This window comes from Lagopus leucura, unplaced genomic scaffold, assembly GCF_019238085.1.
Source record: "Lagopus leucura isolate 7727_CA_CO unplaced genomic scaffold, USGS_WTPT01 Super-Scaffold_100021, whole genome shotgun sequence".
NCBI lineage: Eukaryota > Metazoa > Chordata > Aves > Galliformes > Phasianidae > Lagopus > Lagopus leucura.
Genome location: NW_024962274.1, coordinates 3,416,834 through 3,439,209, shown reverse-complemented (window position 1 = coordinate 3,439,209; position 22,376 = coordinate 3,416,834). Strand labels below are relative to the sequence as shown.

General features: G+C 38.8%; 1 protein-coding gene across 1 annotated transcript; it reads left to right on the top strand.

Moving 5' to 3' along the window:
- Positions 1-585: 585 nt before the first annotated feature.
- CPB1 (carboxypeptidase B1) lies at positions 586-16,934 on the top strand. Its single transcript, XM_042878430.1, has 11 exons — positions 586-672; positions 776-851; positions 2,772-2,896; positions 4,461-4,560; positions 5,319-5,420; positions 6,163-6,264; positions 7,657-7,767; positions 7,861-7,951; positions 8,558-8,760; positions 16,436-16,520; positions 16,710-16,934. Exons 1-11 carry the CDS (start codon positions 602-604, stop codon positions 16,895-16,897), a joined length of 1,254 nt encoding a protein of 417 aa, XP_042734364.1. The 5' UTR covers positions 586-601; the 3' UTR covers positions 16,898-16,934.
- Positions 16,935-22,376: the final 5,442 nt, after the last annotated feature.

Below are 22,376 nucleotides of genomic sequence, written 5' to 3'. Positions count from 1 at the left end.
AAAAGTTCAGTACCTTTCCTCCCTACTGGGAAATGATTGATAACTCATACATCCAAACTGTGTTTCCTCTTCAGATGCTCTCACTCTGTCACAGACAGCCACAGACCGTTCAGGAAAAGAGAGAGTGGTGTGTAATTAAGAAGACTGGTCACACTGCTGCAACATCTGAAAGTCATCAGCCATTACATAAGGTGACAACTAAGTATTACAAAGTTTGTAATCCAGCAACCAAACAATTGAAAAAAATGATTACATTTTTCATCAAAATTCACTCACACACACAAACACAACATTACAAAAGAACAAAATGGATTAAACTCAGTTTCCCACATAACAAGTTCATTCCACTCTAGCAGCAAAATTCCTTAGCCCCTACTGTTACTGCCACCTTTGAGACTTGCCACTGTTTTCACAGGTGTGGAGTAAAGCACATGTTATAAATAATATGCAAACCAAACAAGGCCAAAGGGATAATCTGTCAGCTGATCAGTGTTTTGTTCCGGTGTATATTTGATTTAATAAAAAAAAAACCAAAAACCAAACACAAAACAGATTATAAAAGCAGCCCAGAACTGAAAGCCTATTTACTTCTTCAAAAAACATGTGGGCGTTCTTAGTTCTCGTGGGTGCTGCAGTTGCTTCTGCTCACCTGCAAGATCAGACTTTTGATGGGTACGTACAGACATCAGGTTTATATTTTCATGATTTCTTCTCCATGAGCAAAAGTCTTCCAGCTGACTTATCTTTCTAAAATCCAATTTCTCTCTCCTTTCAGCCACAAGGTGTTTCGTGTGACTCCACAGAACGATGAGCAGGTGGAAATCATCCATTCCCTTGCCAGCAAAATGCAGGTAAAGAACTTGGGGAAGGAGCTTTATTGAATCCAAATGGAACATTTCTCCTTTTCCTCAACTAATCACAACCAAAAAACAACAACAAAAAAAAACAATAACAAGCTTCCAAATTAAAGACCTAGTCCTGATTCCAGCCAATTCATCATGAGTTCTTCTTCAGAGGGAAGAGGAAAAGGTAATAAAGATAGAATTACTTACATACTAGTTTATGTCTTCCTGAAAAGTCCAGGTGCCCCAGTCTGAGTATGAAAGTGTTCACTGCAGTGTATTAATTGAGTTACTTTGAAATTATATATTCATTGTGGAGTGCTTTCAAGAACTAGACAAAACATGAAACTTCCAAGTACAGGAACGTTTAATGTTAAAGGTATAAGATTTTGTTCACACAAACAATCTAAAAATTCGTATTCATAACAAACTGAACAGTGTTTTGGCCTCTAGCCTCTTGTGTCACCTTTTGTCTGTGACTTTCCTTTAAAATTTTCTTTTTCCAGTCAAGCTGCATGTTTCCTAGTGACCTTGATGTAGATATATGATAACATAATGACATGAGAAAAATCAATAAAGACAGCAAATGTGTTTCCAATATTTCTCTTCAGCTTTGATGTTGTAAAATAGCTGTTGGTGAAAAAGACACCATTATCTGTAGGATTAAAGGATGGTCTTTTTAATGAAGTACAGATGTGGAGAAGTAGCAGCAGCAGGGTACTACAGCATGCTGAAACAGTATTCTACAGAAAGAATATATACTGGTATGTTGCTGCTAGTTCTATGAAAATGAATATAACAAGTTTGCTCCTAAGCAATCCCTAAAGGGGATTGCTTGTTTTCTTTAAAGTAAAGAAAAGATCTCTAAACTACTGTTGTTATACAAAGCAATCTGCCAGGACTCATGTGGTAGCAGTATGCACTGTAATAGTTATCTAACTTGAAGATACATCATTTTGTGAACATGCCCACCAGCCTCAATTTCCTTTACGGTCAGGACATGAAAGGCTGAAAAGGCATTAGACTGGTAAACCAGTTTTGTTTTCACTGACCTTTAACGGGACTCTAAATCCAAGAGATCTTAAAGCAGATTTCAGAAAGAATATGTGAAGTAGTAATTGTACTGTCATTTGTCCCTTATGAGTTAAACAATATCTTCCAAAGGCATAGGCTCCTCCTACAAACTGCACAAAATGAGTCTTAAAGACACTTATAAATGCAACAGTCCTTTCCAGCTGATGCATGTAAAGTATGTTTGTAGCTTGCTATACTCAGGAGACCATTTAATGGTTACAGGCAAAAAACTCCAATGAAATGTGAACAAAGAATGAAAAAAAATTATAAAGAGTTACAAATTTTGCACAGTGTTCACAAATCTGTATGTGTTCAGACACTGTCATAATTGTATGGGATGCTCAGAGCAGACAACATTCTTTATGCTCCAGTCTCTTTTACATCAGATTCTTTTAAATGAAGTTCAGAACGCTCTTATGGGTATAAGGGCTACTTGTCATTTGATTTAGGGTGATAATTGTCTCTTTTCCTTTTTCAATTTTGAAAAGAAAAAATACCAAGCACTGATTTTAGCACTGTGCAAGACTAGTGCAGTCCCTACTAAGTAACATAATTTAATAAGTCAAAAATTAAATGTACTCAAAAACTGAGTTAATACTTGGTATTTGTTAAACTGTTACTGCCATCTCCAGAAATCTTCCATGTAAGTTCAAGGGTCTAATAAAATCATCTTCACTGAATTCCATTTAAAACTTAAGTCAGTTTTTCTGGCAAGCAAGATCAGTCAGTGTAACACCGGAATGAAATTTGTTGTATCAATCACAATCAGCATCACTATATCACACATGCACTCACTTAAAACTCAGTCATATGTATGTATGTATTTGTTCATATATTCGTTTGGCTTTCTTTCAGGTTGACTTTTGGCAGCCAGACTTCGTCGATCTGGTAAAGCCAAAAATGCAAGTTGATTTCCGAGTTGAAGCTGACAAGGCTTTGGAGGTTGAACATCTCTTCAAAGAAAACGAAGTGGATTATAAGTAAGTTTTTAGTAGGAGGAGACTGAATATTGGAGAAAACGTGTTGAACATTTTCATCATTGATTGCACTTATCTTCATTACAAACATCCTCCTTGGTCCAGCTTGATTAGCAGGCTTTTTCAATGCGTAGTATATGCATAAATACAGACACAAACCTCAGTTTTACTTGATCAAACTCTCATGACTTCATTCAGCAGTGTGGAGAGTTTTCATCACTCAGATTTATTTCCACCAGATCATACTCCTTTGCTGAGTTATCAGGAAACATAGCTGGTAGGTTCTGCTAAATCTGAGGATTATCTCTCCCTAAACTTGCCATCCGCATGTTAACTGTATCCTGTTTGGATGCCACAGGAGGGAACAGAGCTAAAAATACTCTAAGAGATTGTTCTCAGTAGTACCTCAGCCCACGTACAGCACAGGAGTCCAGTTTCATTCGAAGTACTTCTTTGGCAAAGGAAGAGTTACATGTGCTATCTTTCCCTATGATATTTATGAACTCCCTCAGGTCCATGCACAAATATTTTGATTGCAACAGAGGAAACAAATGTCTGGAAGGTGTCCCTGACAAACTTCAGTGGAGTGTCCTTGTGACAACCCAAGCAGTTAAAATTCTTTTGAAGTGGAGCTGCAGTGCCATGATACCATGTCAATGTGCTCATTTGCACTGTTTGTTCTGAAGGCTGATGGTGCCTTACAAAGTGGCCTCCTGCTCTTCTATCCAAATGATTGAGCACATATCCTGAACAAGTGAGAATTTGTAAGGATATTAAGACAAACACTGGAAAAAACAAGGAAATGTGTTTTTTTTTTTTATACCCAAGGCTGAAATATGAGCAAAAGGTCCTCAAGACCATGCTTGAAGATGAGCCGTGTCTTTCTGTCAGCCCCAGGGAAAGACGAACAGGAGAGATTCAGCCAATGCAGTCAGGATGTTAGGGTGGTTTGTTTCTGTTGTTGTTTTTGTCGGCTTATTTTTTGCCATGTATGGATCCTGTCATCTGCAAACTGCACCTAAACTTTGGAAGCTTGGTTTGATAAAGAATTTAATCATGCAAACATCTCTGGGTTGCTAGAGATCCTGGATAACAGGAGGGTTTTACGTTACTGCAGTCTAATTGTTCTTCAGCATCATCAGTTCAAGAGAATACCCTTTTCCTTTTGAGGAAGAGGCAATGTGACATTACAAGGTCAGTCCAAGGCAAAGGAGAGTTTTACTTGGATACAGAACTAATATAGTTTACATGCACCCTGTTTTAGCACTGCCTTTCTTTCTAACCCCAACTGTTGCCATTCTGGAGGTTTGCTAGTATGGGAGTTAAGTGGGCAGGTGCAAGTTGAGAAGCTATTGCTTTGTGATCATTCTATCAGCACGGATGAGGCAGAAAAGAGACTGAAACTTGAACATAGCTTCTATTATTTTCAAATGCATAAACCAGTTCACCACATGTTTCTTCATAATCAACATGGCCTTAGTTCTGTGCAAATCCAAAGATATCCATGTGGTGCTCGATTTTCTGCTAACAAATTGCACATTTCTTTCTGCTTTTCGTGGTATTGCAGAGTTCTGATTGACAACCTGCAGACTGCAATGCATGCTCAGTTTGACAGCAAAGTTCGTAGCACTGGTCACAGCTATGAAAAATACAACACCTGGGATCAGGTAGAGTCCAAATGTTTTCTATGTATCAACAATCAACTATGTATCAACTTGATATCTTAGCCTCCATTGTCAAAATGGCTTCTGATATTCTTCCATCAATATTCCCTTCTCCTCTTCCGTTATATCCATTAACTTGATAAGCTCCTCTCCAAAATCTCTCCTTCACTGCTCATTACAGAGATAATCTGCATAACCCATTTGCCTACACATACTTATTTATTTTGTATTTGACTTCGGTGGACTGTTCCCATAAATCCCTGCCCAGTGCTTCCATAAACAGTTCAAGAATGATAATAAATAGAAGAGCTATGAAACTGAAAAACATGACAGCATGCAGAAGACTTAAAGCATTCAATCTACTTACTGTAAAAGGAAAAAAGTTTTCTTTTGTCAGAAGAATTAAAAGGATGACAAAATCATAATCTCTAAGCACTATGTACGGTTAGCATTCAAAAAGTTTCTTGACTCACCAATCAGACTCCAATGATTGGATGTTTTAGATAAATTCATATCAGAAAATCCTAGTTCAGGAATAGTTTGAAGTCTGCAATGAACCACTATCTATTACTGGAAAAAAAACCCCAACAACTAAGATTAGATACACAAGTATCTAGCACAAGCAAGAGTTAATAATAAGAAATCTATCAATGGTATTAAATATTTGGTTCAATTCTCAGAAGGACTCTTCCAGCTTGTGCATAAGTTACTCTGGACCTGAGGACAGACACATCAACATCTTTATTCTCCTTATTAAACAGATAGCTGCCTGGACTGCTGACATTGCTGCTCAGAACCCAAGCCTGGTCTCTCGCAGTGTAATTGGGGAAACATACGAAGAACGGCCGCTGTACCTTCTCAAAGTGAGTGCAGTGATTCATTTGTGCCAGACTGTTTTTCTGCTATTATCTATGCAAGACTATGATGCCTACTGAATGATGATGCTAAGATATTAATATACATTTTGAAAGAAATCAAGACATTTGAAAATAGATTTTTTGCACTATTTATACTATGATCTTTTTTACCTTAAGATATAAGGGCCATAATGAACTACGAGAAGTTCAGGCATAAATTTAACAACAATCCTGTGAGCCAGGTGAATTATCAGCTACCTTTGTATTCTCTTCACCTGTAAGCACATTTACTTTAAAAGGATCTATAGATGTCAGTCTCCCTAGCAAAAGGCAATATGTTTGTTTCTTCAGCAGACACAGGTTTTTTTAATAACTCGTATGAGTAAATAAGATACCATTAACAAATTAAAGGTGAGAGAATAAAGGTTACTTGCCTAAAATTGCATAAGCACCTATCATCCATCCAAACAAAGCTAACTACTAGAAACACCACAGGGAATATATCAACAGTGCAGAACAATCTATTATTGTGGTGGAGGAGAGAGTAACCTACATTAATAAAACTATTAAGATTATAAGGTTTTAGCTTGAATATCATTGTCAGCTACAGCTGAGAGCACTGCCTAGTTTTCCATTTAATCAAGGAAATGTATAGTATTACTGTTTAAGTCAACAAGCTGGCAGACATCTTTTGCGTACCAATTGTTTCATTCAGAACTTGGGTTTGTTTTTTTATTTGTTTCTGTAGTTGGGAAAAAGCGGTACGAATAAGAAGGCCATCTTCATGGACTGTGGTTTCCACGCAAGAGAGTGGATCGCCCCTGCTTTCTGCCAGTGGTTTGTGAAAGAAGTCAGTAAGCATAATGATCAAAACTTGTTTTACAAACACAATTATTTTTATTTCAACCACTTACACTAGATCTTAATGGCTGCCTGTAATCTTTGAGCAGCTTAAGATTACCTAAGCATGTGTATGAGGTATGCTTGCAGCAGCATTGGTGGCAAGTATAACCTCTATCTTCTCAGACAGCCATGCGGTTTTGTGTAAGGAGCAGTGGAAATTGAAAGTGACATCTCAGTGGAGTCAAAGGGAATGTTATTTCATTATCTCCCAATAAGGCTGCAGACAGTATGTGCTACCATTTTTCTCTCAGCAATTCACGTCACTACGGCTGTCATTTTCACTGTCTGATCATTTAATTCATGGATGTACCCAACACCAGCAGTGGCTCTGCTCAGTGAATGCAAGTGAGGATAGGTAGAAAAAACTTTAAAGTGCAGTCCTCTGAGAGTCACTGGAGGTTCAGCTGGGAATGCTTCTAGACATAAAAATCAGAAACTACAGAAAAAACAAAGTAGGTCATTCTTTGTATCTGCAAACAAACAAAAAAAACCACCTAAAGAAATTAACAAACAAAAAACACAGGAAAAAAGTTGTAGTGACCTAAAATTTCCTTTCCAAATTCTACACCTAACCTGTCCACTTGCTAGCTACAGGACAGTAGATGTCTTTTTCTACTGCACTGCTTCTTGCATTGCACTTTACATCTTTGTAAAGTAAAGGAAACAAGGATGCAACCAGGCCTTTAGAGCAAATGTCAATTATAATTGGATGCTCACACAAGACTGACTTAAATTTCCGAACAAGCATACAAAGTGCTAGGTCATAAACAGTAGGATATGTAGGGAGGAGTTCTTATGATGTACATACCTGGAAAATTTCATGGAAAAATCCACCTCTCTATGAATATGTGCAACCAAAGTATTATGACTAGAAATGTCTAAGGATGTAATGATGGAAACATTTTCTGTAGTTTTGATGAATTTTATCTGCATAACAGATATCAGAAACAAAATTTACTATCAATTCAAACTATAAACAAGTGTTTAAGGTGACAGGATACAGGGAGAATATATGGACCAGAACATTTTTCTGTCTTTCATTGATAAGCTAGTAGATGGAAACCTTTTCTTTATTATCCTGTTCAAAATCCACATTGCTTTAAAATACATTTTATCTACCAGAAAAAGTCGACTCTCTAACAGCAATATGGTTTCAGTCACTGTAAGTCTTCTGAGCATATATAACATCAGTGCTACCACCTCGTGTGGCACAGTTACCTGGATGACTTCACCTTCCACATTCAGTAATTCCTTATCTAGATCCAGGCCTTCAAAGATAGCTGGAGATGTTTTCATTCCATGAAGGCATCATCAGCTCTTTCTACTTTTCTCTCATTAGGCTGTGGAGACCTACGGAACAGACAGTACCATGACCCAACTTCTCAACAGCTTGGACTTCTATGTTTTGCCAGTTGTTAATATCGATGGTTACGTTTACACTTGGACAACTGTAAGTATGTTCCTCTGTCAAGAATATTACTGGCTAAGCCAACTGTAAGAACTCTTTCTTACTTTTACTCTAAGCTTCACCATTCTATTTTAGAACCGTATGTGGAGAAAGACACGCTCTAAAAACACTGGCAGCTCTTGCATTGGTACTGATCCCAACAGGAACTTCAATGCTGGCTGGTGCAGTAAGTGTCTCCTAATAGAAGCTGCAGCAATCACCCAGAAATGCAATAGCCAAAATACTTAATTATGGATTTCCGCTTATATTACTACGGTTGGTTCATCATGATTTTGATTGAAGACCACCAATATAGCATTGTGGAATAGCTGGTGTTCAAATTTTATGCAAAAAACAAACTTTGGTTACTAGTTTCATCAGTATAGCTACTTCTATGAACAGCAGACTTCAGAAGAGAAGTCAAAATAGCTTTCTTTCAGTTGTTTCACTCACTGCAAAGGGGTGCCCTCTTTGCTGGTTCCTGAAAGCATCCCAGATATGGGGGAGATGTGCAAGGAGAAGACTTTTAAGTAAGGATGCAAATAATAATCGTTTAGATAACATAGGGCTTTGCAGAGAAACTCATGTCCCTCCAAACAAGAAGTAGAGATCGTACTTAATTAACACTGCGTCATATTGCCCATTGTCTTAACTATGCAACAAAGGACTCTCCTGATACAGTACAGGTGTGGCAGTAGGATTTCCAAGGTTTACTATGAAATTCACATTATATCATTCTCCTAACAACCAACTTTTTTATTAAATATTCATTTATGTTCACTGCTCCTTCCAGAACTGGGGGCCTCAAGTAGCCCATGTGATTCTACTTACTGCGGCTCCTCACCTGAGTCTGAAAAGGAGACAAAGGCTTTGGCTGATTTTATTCGTGAAAATCTTTCAACAATCAAAGCATACCTGACTATTCACTCCTATTCCCAGCTGCTACTGTTTCCTTATTCATACACTTATTCACATCCAAAGGATTACAAGGAACTGGTAAGCACAAGTTCTTTGTCATTTTGATGTCATGAAAAGAATGTTTTTGATACAATGAAAGAGCACTATTTAGGTCTATTTAACTTCAGGCAGAATCTTTAACTATGAGTAAAGAGTATATGTTGCCAGTTTTTGAACATACTTCAAAAACCAGAGACACCATGATGGCTTCCACATAGTTCAGGCACAAGACAACCTTGAGAACCTTACTTAATTTCAGTGTATACAGTGAATTTGCCACAAGGTCAGGATTGCTTTCCAGTCATGCCATAGAGAAATTCACTACATCATGCAGCACTGATGCAAGAATTTGCAGTGTGTGTGGCTGCAGAACATCCCACAGAAACATTTCCTTTGTAAGCCATGCTAACAGCTTGCTAGACTATAATAACTACACAGAAATGACTGAAGTGGTACCAGCACCAGCAAATAAGGAACTCTGTCTAATACTTTGTACCAAACCTTACTTCTCACTGAAGGAAAAGGGTGAGACTCCTGTTAAAGAGAATGATGCAGCTTGAGGACACTGAGGCAGTTTTTGTCAATAATAAATGCAATATATAGTATTAATTACTATATACCTATATATTGCACTATGATTATAACTAAAAACAGGCACAAAACAGGTGAAAACAATCAGTTCTGAGACCCTTCTAAATAGGCCTTGATTCAAATACACCCCTTACTTGGAAGAGAAGAAGATAAATGTCATGTTTTAAATAACAACTCCTCTTTTGTTCATCCAAAATGAATGAAGGACACACCCTAACACCATTTGAATAACAATCTGGAATTTAAAAAAAAAATTAAAAATATTAAGTGTGCATAAAAGTTGTAAACATTTCACAAGGCCAAGAATCAACAATCATGAATAAGAAAATTACTTCAGTTCTCTGGCATATTAGCAATTAGAAGCTGTTGGCAGGCAAAACAACAGAGCAAAACAAAACAAACAAATCTTGATTCCCTCTCTTTCCTCGATGCTGCCAAAAGTCCAAGGCAACAACACTCAGTGTGCTGGTCTGCTGGGGGGGCTTGACAGATTTATGAGTGCTCCCAAATAGATGTCACAATTCCAAAGCACAAACAAGAACTCGGGCCAACAGTGAACTTTCTTGCAGCATATTTTACAGCTTAAAAGAGAGGATGAAATCCAGATGAAAACTTTGCTTTCTTAATTTATTTTCCAGAAAGCTTTGATTTTAATTATTCCATGGAACTATAGCGATTTCTTGTCTTCAGTTTTTACATTTTTTCACATTTTACACATGGCAGTTCAGTCTCAGGCAATAAACAGCACAAAGCCCTTGAGCTGCTTCGTTGTCAAGATCACAAAGTTCACATGTGCTAAAAAGTTGCATGACACTCCGCTCAGCTTTCTGAATCAAAAGCAAATGTGAAACTTAACTAAAACCCCAGCATGCTTCTCACAGTATTAAACTGAGAAAGTTTGCATCAAAAGCCTAGTATTTAAAAAATACAGGAAGTCCTATCCGTTAAAACAATCTTTAGAAATAAGAAATAACTTCTGATTTTCTTGGTTTTCACTTTATCAATTTACATTTTTATGATAAAAAATATATTCCAATATGGAATATAATTTCATGCATTACTTTTACAATGGTTCTCCAGCTTTTAATTAATAAAAGCCTTATTTTCCTGCCATAGAGAACAAGTCTACTATTGCTATTCAGCATAAGAAATAAATAGCTCAGGAATACAACCTATATACTTCTCTTCACCTATTTGATTTCACTTCATAAGTTAGATTTTCCACTGTCATTTTATCCTACATTTTAAATTGGGTACAATGATCCCAGAGGGGGTTCCATTATTTTCCAGTACAAAGCAATTACAAACCTCACCACCAATGACAAGGTGACCGATGAGTGGTTTTCATGTGTTAATTAAGGGAAAATACCTCTTTTAGTGGCGATCCCAACAAAAAGACAGCAGGATCCCAGGGATATTCTACTTGAGCAGTACCTGACTTTAACAAGGGAAGACTTCTTGCCAAAAATCCTTCTTTCAGAGAATGAGATCAGAGTATCATCCAATCAAAACTGCCTATAGCCGGGGTAATCAAATAGAAAAGGCCCAATTCACTCCAACACCAATGAATTAAATAGACTGACTTCCACAGGCTCTGGGTCAAGTTCAAAGGTGCGGCTTTTCGGGCTACTTGAGATAACTAAAGCACAATCCTTTGAGCTGTAACTAAAGAAATTTAAGATTTTCCATCAATAGCTGGATTTGCTTAAAATGATACACTTACAAAAAGAGATATTGTGGTGTATTGCCAGTCATTATTCTGTGACAAAAAGTTCTGTCTAGATTTAGAATTTAGAGAAACGGAGAGAAATTAGAATCTCAACCTTTCATAGAGATTGTTTGGGTGAATCAGAGGACCATAAATCACTTTTCAAATGGAGCAAAATTTATAGCGCCATTATCTTATCTTGGATGTTATTTTTACTCTGACAGATCTAATAAATTAAAGGAAATATAGCTGCAATTTCTTATCTCTTCCAGTGAGCAGCTCGACATGTGGTTAAACAAAATTTCATGTCTGCTTATCATTAATAATATTTTGTTCCATTATATTTAATTAAAGGTAGCATAATACATTGAGGTCTGTGCCACATTCCAGTGTCTGAGACACATAAGGGTACAAAAATTGAGTAATTTGAGATTGAAATCAGTAGGTCTGCACAAAAGAAAGATCTAGAGAAAGCCAGTACCTTCGTTTCCTGCCAGAACACTGAGCAGTGTCCTTGGGGCTTGAAAGACTTTTTCTTTTGCTCACAGCCTCAAGAAATCAGAAGGCAAAAAACTGTTCTGCTTTTTGTTCCTCGGGTAAAACAGGGCACTCTAGGAGTTCCAGCAACCGTTATGCTTCATTCTTCACTGCCGTAGCTAATCATAGCAACCTCACATTATTGTAACTTGGTTTGAGAATAGGATTAGGGCTATCCCCAATCACCCCAGGACTAAACAGTGTGACAGAAGATGAAAACTGTGCATGACTCTTCCTTCCCACAACTTCCCTCCTTTTCCTCAGAGGCAAGAGGAACTCAAACAACAGAACACAAGAATTCTCCCCAAATTTTTCTCCCTGTATTCAGCATAGGATAATTTGTTTGTTTCTCTCACTTCTGAGATGCTGCACAGAACTTTCACTGTTATCCAAACAATACATGAACAAATAAAAACACCCAAGACAGGAAAATCTAGGTCAGAATTTTCTCAGAAGTTGCACAATATTCTGGAGATGACTCCTTGAAAGAAAAATGTACTCTTTTTTGGTGGATCTCATTTTGCCTGCCTCATAATCTTCACTTGGCTCATTATTTACTGTACCCTTGGGAGTTTCATTGCACACAGAATACACACTTGAATCCATCGCTTACTGAGAACAGAAGCATTAGCTCTTCACAATTAAAACATGTGATTGGCAACACCAGTATCTCTCCGCACCCCAAAAAGATTCTTTTTATCTTCATTTTACCATTCACATTTTTGTCCTCCTGAAATACAGGCCTCTGCATTTAATCACATTCGGCACAAGCAGTTCAACCCATATGCTTTAATCAGTTCAAATTTTTGCCTTACTTTCCTACTAGGTCATCCTATGCTTTCCTCATTTTCAGCAAAGACATATCTAGCTTTATCCATTCTTGTTCGTATTTGAATTGGTTCTGAACTGATAGAGCAGAGGTATGTCCACCATGCTCTCTCTTCCTTTCCAGGTTCAATTCCATCTCTTTGCTGAACAAACTCAGCACCAAATCCACATCTGCATGTTAGATTAGTATTATTACTGTTTGGTAGGCTATGGAATATTGTATTAATTCACAGCTGAAGATAATTTTCTAGACACAAGATTTCCACTTCTTTTGTTAAGTTCACTGAAATTCATTCTTCTATGTTGGGCTGGTCTACCATTTCACTTCTCGTACCATCTGAGACCCTTAAAATAGAACAAGGTAGAAAGCAGAGATAGGCATAGAGTCTGTGCAGTCTGCAAGAAGAGTGAATTTCAAATATGTTACATGACTTGGTGAATACTATTAGTCTGGTTATTTAACCTGATGCCTGGGAGCAAAGTCTCTTCATCACTGTTTTAATTCCAGAATGTGTTTAAGATGTCGGAATACTTGTAGTTACAAATTTTTGAACAACAAAAATCCTATTTTCTAAAGGACTCAGAGATACCAAAGAAGAGTCACAACCTACACTACTGTATCTGTACTGTTAAAAACTCCTTAGATTGAACTGTTGTTACAAGTAAATATTTGGTAGAGAAGTTGGAAAGTAGAGCAAACGGAAGCAGCCAGAAAAGCAGTATTTGGAAGCTCTTGCACTGAGTTTGTCAAAACAGACCTGCTCTGTACTGGTAGTGTCACTACCCTGAAAAGGATGCTTACAGTAGCAGCTTCATACAGATGATGCTTATGTGTGAGCTTGCCTCAAAGTCAAGTCTCCTACAGTTGTAGAGCACATTCACCTTAACGTAGTCACGCTGGAAACCCTCTCACCAGGGATCAATTTCTTATGCAGCCTGTAAGACTGCCTCAGAGAAACTGGCTTGCAAAGGAAAAAGAGAATCATACTGCAGTCTTCCACTTGGCTGGATTCCCTAGGCTCTTGAGGGAGATGCTTAACCATAAGCAACAACAGAACAGTGCACTAAATTACACATCAGCCATGGACTCCTGAGGGGAGTCTGGTTTTACTGCCAAAACAAGAAGCCTCAGAAGTGCAGCTTCACTTGGCTACAGCTAACTTTGCAAACAGCACCCTTCAGACTTCCATTACAAAGGAAGTTTAAGTAGTACATGAGACAGAGGTGGAAGGAAAATACGGTTTTCAAGCTCAGGCAAATCAATCTGCAGTGCAGTGAGAGAAGAGTCTGGCCCAGTCACTCAGAGAACAGGTTTTTCAGCCTGGTCTGGTGGTTGGCGGCCCTGCACATAGCAGGGGGTTGAAACTCGATGATCATTGTGGTCCTTTTCAACCCAGGCCATTCTATGATCCTGTGATGGCAAAGGGAGTTGTCCACAGGCAGCAGCTGCATAATCAACATCCTTGAAGTGTTTCTAAACAGCCACGGTTTGCTGGTAAATCTGCCCTGATGACAGAAGAATGACATGAGGGAGCTGCCCCCCAAAATTACCTATTAACAGGCAGAAGATGCTTCTCCTGGTAAATTATGTTGTTAGCTCAAAGCTCCAGATGTGATAGAAAGGTTGGCCAGTTAGACACATCTTTCATTAAACACTAATAACAATAAACATAGGTTTAAAGGTTGTAAATTATGTAAGATAATGACAACTGAGAACACAACTCTGCTGTCTCCCTGGCATTGCACTCCGCACACAAGATTAGGCAAAATATTAGTAATTGCTGTGTAAACACAGGTGGATGATTAGTGCAGGGAATACACCTTCTGCTGAAATGACCTGCTCTCCGAGTTCAGCTCTGAGTCAGAATCTGGAAAGCCATTTCTGCTCCCAGTTACAAGATATTAATTAGGAGTTATTCCTAGGACTTCAGGGTGCCGCTTGCTTCTCTGCTGCTATATCTCTGAGCAGTTTTTTCCTTGCAACAGAGACATTCTTGACAGTTAAAAACAAAGAAACCACAGCAATTGAATTAAGCCAGTTAAACAAAGAAATCTTGAAAATCAGTCAACAGAAAAGAGTGTACTCTAAGGTCAATGAGATAGCCATGCATCTCCTGGCAGCTGTATTCCAAATAGCATACAGGTACGAAAATCCAAACTATTTTTTAAAAGCTAAATATCACAACCCCCTTTTGAAAAATGTTGTGGACTCACAAGCTTCATTCTTATTCGTTCCTCATTTTTATATCATGAGAAAGAGGTGACTTTCGTTCCTAAAAAGTTGAAGTTTTGTTTTGACCTTCAGACGTTGCACTGTAAATCCATTAGGAAAGCAACTGGGAGAGAGTCACTTAATAAAGAAAAAAAAATCAGATTTCAAACCTTTTGATAAATGTTCATTTCAAGATGAAGTCATAAATGCTCGGTCATGTTGCTCAGTTAATGGAGAAAGTCATTTAAATACTACATCAATCTCCAAGCTGCAGAACTTGAGGAAGTTGTATATTTGGATTTGTTTGCCTACTGGAAATCTCAACCTCTTTTGCTACAAATCCTTCTCATAACTTCCTGGCCAATAACAAAATACCCCCCAGGTAAATACACTTCCTGACATCCTTTATCTTCTGCCTGTTCTGGTCCGATTTGAAGCAGGCATTTTGGCAGAGAGAAGGTATGCCCCACTCTTCCCTAAAAGCAGCTTTACTCTTCTGTTGTCTCTACAATGCAGTTCACTGAAAAAAGATCAAATATTAATAACCACCAGGTCCATAAGGAGTGTAAAACTAATCTTTCCAAATTTCCAAACTTTGCATATTTTTGAAAAGAGGAAGAATCTGTTTACATTTAATAATGAATTTACTATTTACAGATTTGACACATTTGAGAAACCAAAAACAAAAAAAACAATGGTATTGCTAGCAAATGCCAGAGAGAGCTCAGCTACCCCTGCTGCTCTGAATCAAAATCCAGCACTTACGAGTGGGGAAACCCTTGCAGTCCTGTAGTAGGCTACCAGCATTAATGCAAACATATTTTGATGCTGTTTTGCAGAAACTCTCTCGCTAAACTAAGATTTTTCAAAACACATGGTCCAATATGCATTTTGGAGTAATTCACAGAAACACTTAAAGCACAAGGGTAAACAGAATGTTTTACAATCTCTCTCGCTCTGGGAAATAAGCCAGAGTACAACCTAAAGAGAAAGACGGGGCTTGAGGAAATTCTTGGGATAGCGAGCATTCAGCTGTAAGCTATAAACAAAGATAAGGCAACCCATCGCTTACTCTTATACTGAACATCTGCTTTCAAAAATCGTTCACATTCATCATCTGTTAGTAATAGTTTTCATGTTTTATTACCAACATGCTGTATAATGAAGAAGTGGAAAAGTCACACATTCCAAAGTCTGTAATTTTCCTTACTGCAAACACACAAAGCTTCATGGTAGCACTGATGGGCCCGATCCAGCCCTCACCGAAATCAGTGGGAGTTGAACGAGTCCCTCTGAGCACAGGAAATGAAATGAAATTAATGAGACTACATATGGTTCTGAGGTAATTTATGCCTTTTCTGTCTATTAACATTTATTATACTGCTTCCACTTCCAGCGGTGTCCAACTCTGCCGACTAAACTGGCGCTATTCTCAATTTAAATGCTGCATGAACAGAAAGAAAAGGAAGGCTACTGTGTTCCCAGTCTACTGTACCAAGTTATTACCCTTCACAGGGATTTCTTATTTATTTTAAGTCTTGTACAGGTTTCTTGTAAGTATAGAAAATGCTGTTTGCTACTGCCCAAGCTATATGGGACTATGAACCAGCTATACACTAAGGCAGCTCTACACAGGCAGGCTACGCACCACTGAAGCTTGGAGAACAAGCTTTTTACTGACAGGGTATGTACTGGCAACTACTTGCACCTAATCATTCTGAGAGGTGGAAAACAGTTTACCTTCTCAAGCACAGCTTTGCAGTTTACTCAACAAATTTGCCAAGATTCACACAGAATGCTTCTAGAAATCTGCATTTATATTTGCTCCTTCCCTACAGAACACCATTGCTAGTGCTGCAACCAAAAAACTGACCAGTCTGTACAACACCAAATATACGTATGGCCCAGGAGCTACAACAATCTGTAAGTACTTGCCTAAGTATGCCAATCTGAAATGGATCTCAGTAATTGCATAAGTCACAAATGCCTTTCCACCACAAGAAGAAATCAATTGATTCACTATATATCCTTTTTTAATTGTTTGTTCTGTATATCTGGTTCTGCAGCTTGTTGTTTCTACGTTTACAGTCATGTTTTATGTCTTTATCACAGACCCTGCTGCAGGAGGCTCTGATGACTGGGCTTACGATCAAGGCATCAAGTACTCTTTCACTTTTGAGCTCCGTGACACCGGTAATTATGGGTTTCTTCTGCCTGAGTCTCAGATAAAGCCAACCTGTGAGGAGACTCTGCTTGCTGTTAAATACATTGCCAGTTATGTCCTTGATAACTTGTATTAAAAAAAATTCTAGAAGCGATTAAAGTTATTCAAAAGCCTTTTTCTGTATGTTCAATAATTTTTTATTTTTTTCTTTACTTAATGCTTGGCCGTATCCTTAGTCCATAAAAGGTCAATAATCTGAAAGTCTTCCAAGATAAATTCTACCTTCTGTTAAGACAACCAATATAATTAGGTGGGGAGGGGTGGCAGATAAGCCTTGCTGGAAAAATAAGCATGCTCAAACACCTGCTTTTCTGAGATCCACATCTTTAAGTTCAAGTTTTAAATCACTTCTCCGTACCATCTCTGTCTCTTATTTAATCTTCATATGGAATTACCTAGGTATTTCATTGCCAGTCGCTAATAAAATGCTAACAACATATAGAGTGCTAGAAGAATTTCTCCAGTGACTGGATTAAATGCATAAACAAAATAAGCCTTCAGATTTTGACAAATAAAACACATTTTTAAAAGAATGGCTTTCTCAGCCAAAAAAAAAAAAGAAAAAAGAAAAAGACTTTGGCTTCACTGGAATTGCACAGATACAGCAAGGAATACATTAATTCTCTCACAAAATGGGATGGCGAAGACTAGTGGACTATGAATGTCTGTGTGGCACGAATGAGTGTGGCAGCTACTGACTTCCTCCTATAACCGTTAGGTGGGATCTCTCACTCAGATTCTTATTATTTATTCTGGCAAATGTAGTACATATTTGTTTCTGCCTGTTAAAATCATTATTTCCCCATTTCTCTCTCCACCTTCTGTTCTCCCTTTCCTCTGGCACTCCTTCCTCTCACAAACTATGCAAACTTTCCCAAATCTCTCCCTTTTGTTCAGTTCAGAACAGCAGCCTTCCTGAAGTGAAAGATTCAGGGGATACCCCGTTAGACAGTTTCTATCAAGAGTTTAATATTTTAATAATAAGGATTATAAAATAAATGGAATGGATCCTGAAACATTCCTCCTTTTTCACTCCTGAACTGATACCAGAATCAGTTTAAGCTCATTAACCTAAAACTTGCTCAGAATTGCTCTTCAGCTGCATGCAGTCAGTGTTTGCAGTCTTTTCACAGATAAGTGAAATTTCAAGACCTTATTTCAAGCTGTTAGGATTCATCTGTCGTAACCAGAAAAAGTGAAAATGCTTTACACCTGAGTTAATACACGCAGTCTGCAAATCAGAAAAATGAATCCGGTTACAACTAGAAAGAATCAGTAAATTCAGTTCACTGGGTGAACTATAATGCAATCTAAGTTCCAGCTGAAAAGAAGTATGTGACAATACCTTTTTTTGTTATGTTTTAAAAGCACACGTGGGCCAGATTCTTCCCTGCTGCAGCTCAGTTAGGTCAACATGACCATATGCTCTGATCCAGGAGATTAATTTACCTTTCAAGTGAGGTGGTGCATTTAAAAGTCGCAACAAGATGACTTTATTTTCCCTTACTACGAAAGAAACTTGAGACCTATCAGAAAAGGGAGACAAAATCCCTTTATTAAATGCTTATCTCAGTAATGAATAAGGCACAGAAGACTCACGTTAAATGAAGCATTAATAGTAAAGATGGATATGGGACACCAGACACGTCCTGAGGGGAGCTGGCCAGTTTCATCTCTGTAATAATCTGCACAAGAAGCTTAAGCAACTTAAGATAAAGGTTGCTTGAATGATTAAAATGATCTTTACACAGAGCAGATGGGTAGAGCATTAGGACTTACACAGCCTGAGCACTAAGCATAATGAAAATATCTAGGCGATTTACATAAATACACTTTCATCCAAACTTTGCCCTAATGGCAACAGTGACAAGGAAAATTTCTTATTATATACTTCCAAAAGGAAGATACCTGGGATACGTTCTTGGGAACTGTCTCAAAACCCACCTCAATCTGCCCCATCACTGCAGATCCGAGGTCTTGGACCGTCCTATCTGAGCTCAGCGCTGAAGCTCACAGTTAACAGCAGTTCTAACTGAGCAAGCAGCGCTATGAGCTACTCCATGTGAGACTCTCACACTCACAACAGTAGCGTTTGTCAAAATATCCTGAGTCCTGCTATACCCAGGGGCCCCACCGTTTTCACCGTCATTAGCAGAATTACAAACAGCCATGAGAATTAGTTTGATGATGAATGAGCAACTTTCTTTTTGAAAAGAAGCTGTAAGAAATTATCCCTTCCTGATCCATTTCCTATACAAGTAACATGGGTCTGTCTGGTTGAGTCAAAGTGGGTGAGAGTGATAAACAGTTTCCCTCAGCAGCTTTTTCACGCAGCTGCACAAAAGGTGTTTGGCATTTACCAGTGCTGTTTAGAATTTGGCTGCTACGGGACACACTCTGCAGAAAGATGCAAAAAAATCTTGTGCCAGGACAGGACCTGCCCTATCTCCCTGCTACTGCAGGCTCTGAACAGAGATTTCTTCTGTCCGCTGGCACTCTGGCAATTAGCACTGTTTTTTTTGGCATTTCCCTATCTGATGTGCTCAAAACAGGCCACGAAATGCATGCCTCATTCAGTAGCACACTCCAATCGGTCCAGCCCCACTCCTTGCATGCACGGCTGGTCCATCTGCTGTGGACTAGTGATGAAATAGAACCCACATGCAAAAGTAGCACTCACCAGTGAAAACACAAGTCATTCTATTTTGCAATAGAAGTAGGGGGGAAAATGATCAGCGTTACCAATAATAGTACAAGCAGAACGTGTTGACCAGAGCCAAACATCTCATGAAGGGCAGGAAAATATCCTCCTTAGAGTACAACATCTTTTGGCTAATTTTAACCAAGTAATAACCACCCAGGGATTACCCAGGCTACAACCGTATAATTCTGGCAAATGCCACAGGTCTTATGCTGACTGCAGAGTGAACTGCTGATGCTCAGCACCATTCATTTATCCCTAGGAAGACCTCAGGCAACTAAAGACATCACAGGCAACTGAAGACGAAGGGTCAGCCACTGCCTCCAGCAGCTCCAGGGCTACCCCAGTGAGCTCAAACCCATGCTAACGAGGCAGGACGTGGCACACGTTAGTGCTGATGCTCACAGAGCCAGGCTGCAACAAGGCAGCAGTACATAAGGCTGTTGTGCCTTCACCACAGGCACCTCTGGTCAAATTACAGACACGCAGAAAAGAACAGCAATTAAATGTGATCTGTCATATATGATCCATGCAGCTTAGGACAGGAAGAACATACAGGGAGAAATTTAAGCCCAAAAGGACATTCTGCCAGTACGTAAGCTGCTGGAATAGAGACACTGAAAGCAAACAGAGTGGAAACAACAAGTAATCAAGCTTCAGATTTCAGCACTGCTTTCCAAAAGCATAGAAAATCACTGCAAAACTGATTTTCAAAGATGTCATCATAATTACTCTGAGCCAATTCCTGTTTTGAAATATAGGAGAAGAAATAAAAACATGCTGCATGAGTCACAGAGGTGAATTTTGACATTTTTTCAATAATTCTAAAGAAAATTTTCCAGTGCTATCCAATCTGAGCCTTTTCTTGCCTTCTAAAACCAAACTGATCTGCAACAGAGCAGTGAATATTCCACCAGTGCAAAAACATAAACAGAACTCTCACAAAAAATCTTTGGTTTCAGTTTTTCTTTCTGCATTTCAGGATGAATCTTTGCAGTGAACGCTGTAAAACCACACTGCGATTTTGCAGCATTTAGAATATTTTTAGCTGTGCTTATGTTTAAGAAAAAAAGTCTTAAAAGAACATAGATGAACCCTTTGGCCCTCATATGCCACTAAATGCCAAGGGAATGAGAAATTTTTCAGAAAAGGAGGGTTTTGTTGACAGGTCCTGTGATCCCATGAAACTCATTCCTGTCTTCCCTGCCTGATGCAGGTCAGCTAAGGATCAAGATGAAGAGTTTTCCCTTTTTGTTTAAGGTTGCTCTTTTCATTAGATAACTAGAAAAGGAACATTCTGATCTCTCGGTTAATAAATGCATCAAGAATTTGCCGTCTTTCTCATATTAAGCTACCATTCAGCACAGTACATTCAGTCAATTAATTTCAGTGCTCCAAATTTTAGAAGAGATTAAGAACTCATGAAGTGTTTTGAGGACAATGCTCTGCCCACGTGCCAGCTCTCACAGCAGCAGTATCAGAGAGAACAGGCCACAGGCAAAGGGAACATCTCACCAGCACAGATCATCCAGTCCGGCTACCAACCCATCCCCACTATCCCATGTCCCTAAGCACAGCATCTACAAGTTAAGCCTATGCTCTCAGTTCAGCCTGCTCTGAACACTGTTTTGCTGATGTGCTTCCTGTCAGTTTGAACCATCCCCAAGGCAGACGTGGGCTGTGCAGGGCAGCAGGTTGTCTCTGTGCTCCCCAATGCACTCCCACAGCTGTGCTGCAGATGCACGCATGGGTTTTTTACAACAGGAGGAGAGGGAACTGCCAAATGTTGCTTTGGAGAGTGGGGTTTTGTCTCTGGGAAATATGGAAATGTATTTTGAGACAGGGAAATATCTCAAAATATATAAAACTTTTCCTTCAAAGGTTGTTGAACAAAGCACCCCAGCTTCTTGGCACACATGGAAATGTTTCATTTCTATATTTACCAGAAGGCCTAAAACACTTAACTCTGGCATTCCTCGGGGAAAGTATGAATCACCTTGCTTTAATATAAAATCAACTCCCAATTTCCTGGCTTCATGGGGGGAAAAAAATAATATTCATGTTTCTCTTCAGCACACTGATAACATAAGCTATAAGGACTGGCATAAAGACTGCAATGAGGCAGAAAGGAGAAAAGCTTGGGAGCAATGGCCATTATCTCACAGATCCCTGAGCTGCTGCTAACATGAATCAGGCCACGGAGCACAGCCTCACAACACTGCCAGCAGCCAGGCCCTGGCCAGGAGCAAACCAGCTCAGAGCACCTCCACTCCTCCCAGTGCTCATCTGTAATCAAACTGCTTCAAAATCAAGCAAAGCTGGTAAATTTGAAAATAACAAACAACTGAAAAGACAAATATTCTGTGATGCAGCACTGACGTTTTTCTGACCATACAAACTGCACAGTCACTTACCAGAGCACTCACTTTCCACTGCGATCCCAAATCGGAGATCCTTCTACCCCTTCCCCACGACCCCTCCTCAGCGACCAGCACAGGCAGGAGCAGCAGGCTCATTTTGTACTGACCTGCACAAAAACGATTCTTACATTTCCTGCTACAAATGGAACTGCTGTTCACGACCCAAACGCTTTCTTCAGGGATCATAAACAGAACAGTTCCTACTCCAATGGAACTAGAATTCCTTATGACATATTTTAGTCCGTGTCTTTGAATCCTATTTGAAAAGCAACAATATAGCCTTTATAACTGTGGAATATGTATTCCTCCTTTTAAAAGGAAAGCTGAATAGACAATGTTTTATTTCTAGCTTTTGTCACTGCTACTTCTTTGCAGTTTCAGGCTCACATCTCCATTGTAAGCTATACTGTCACAGACAACACTTGTGGAAACAT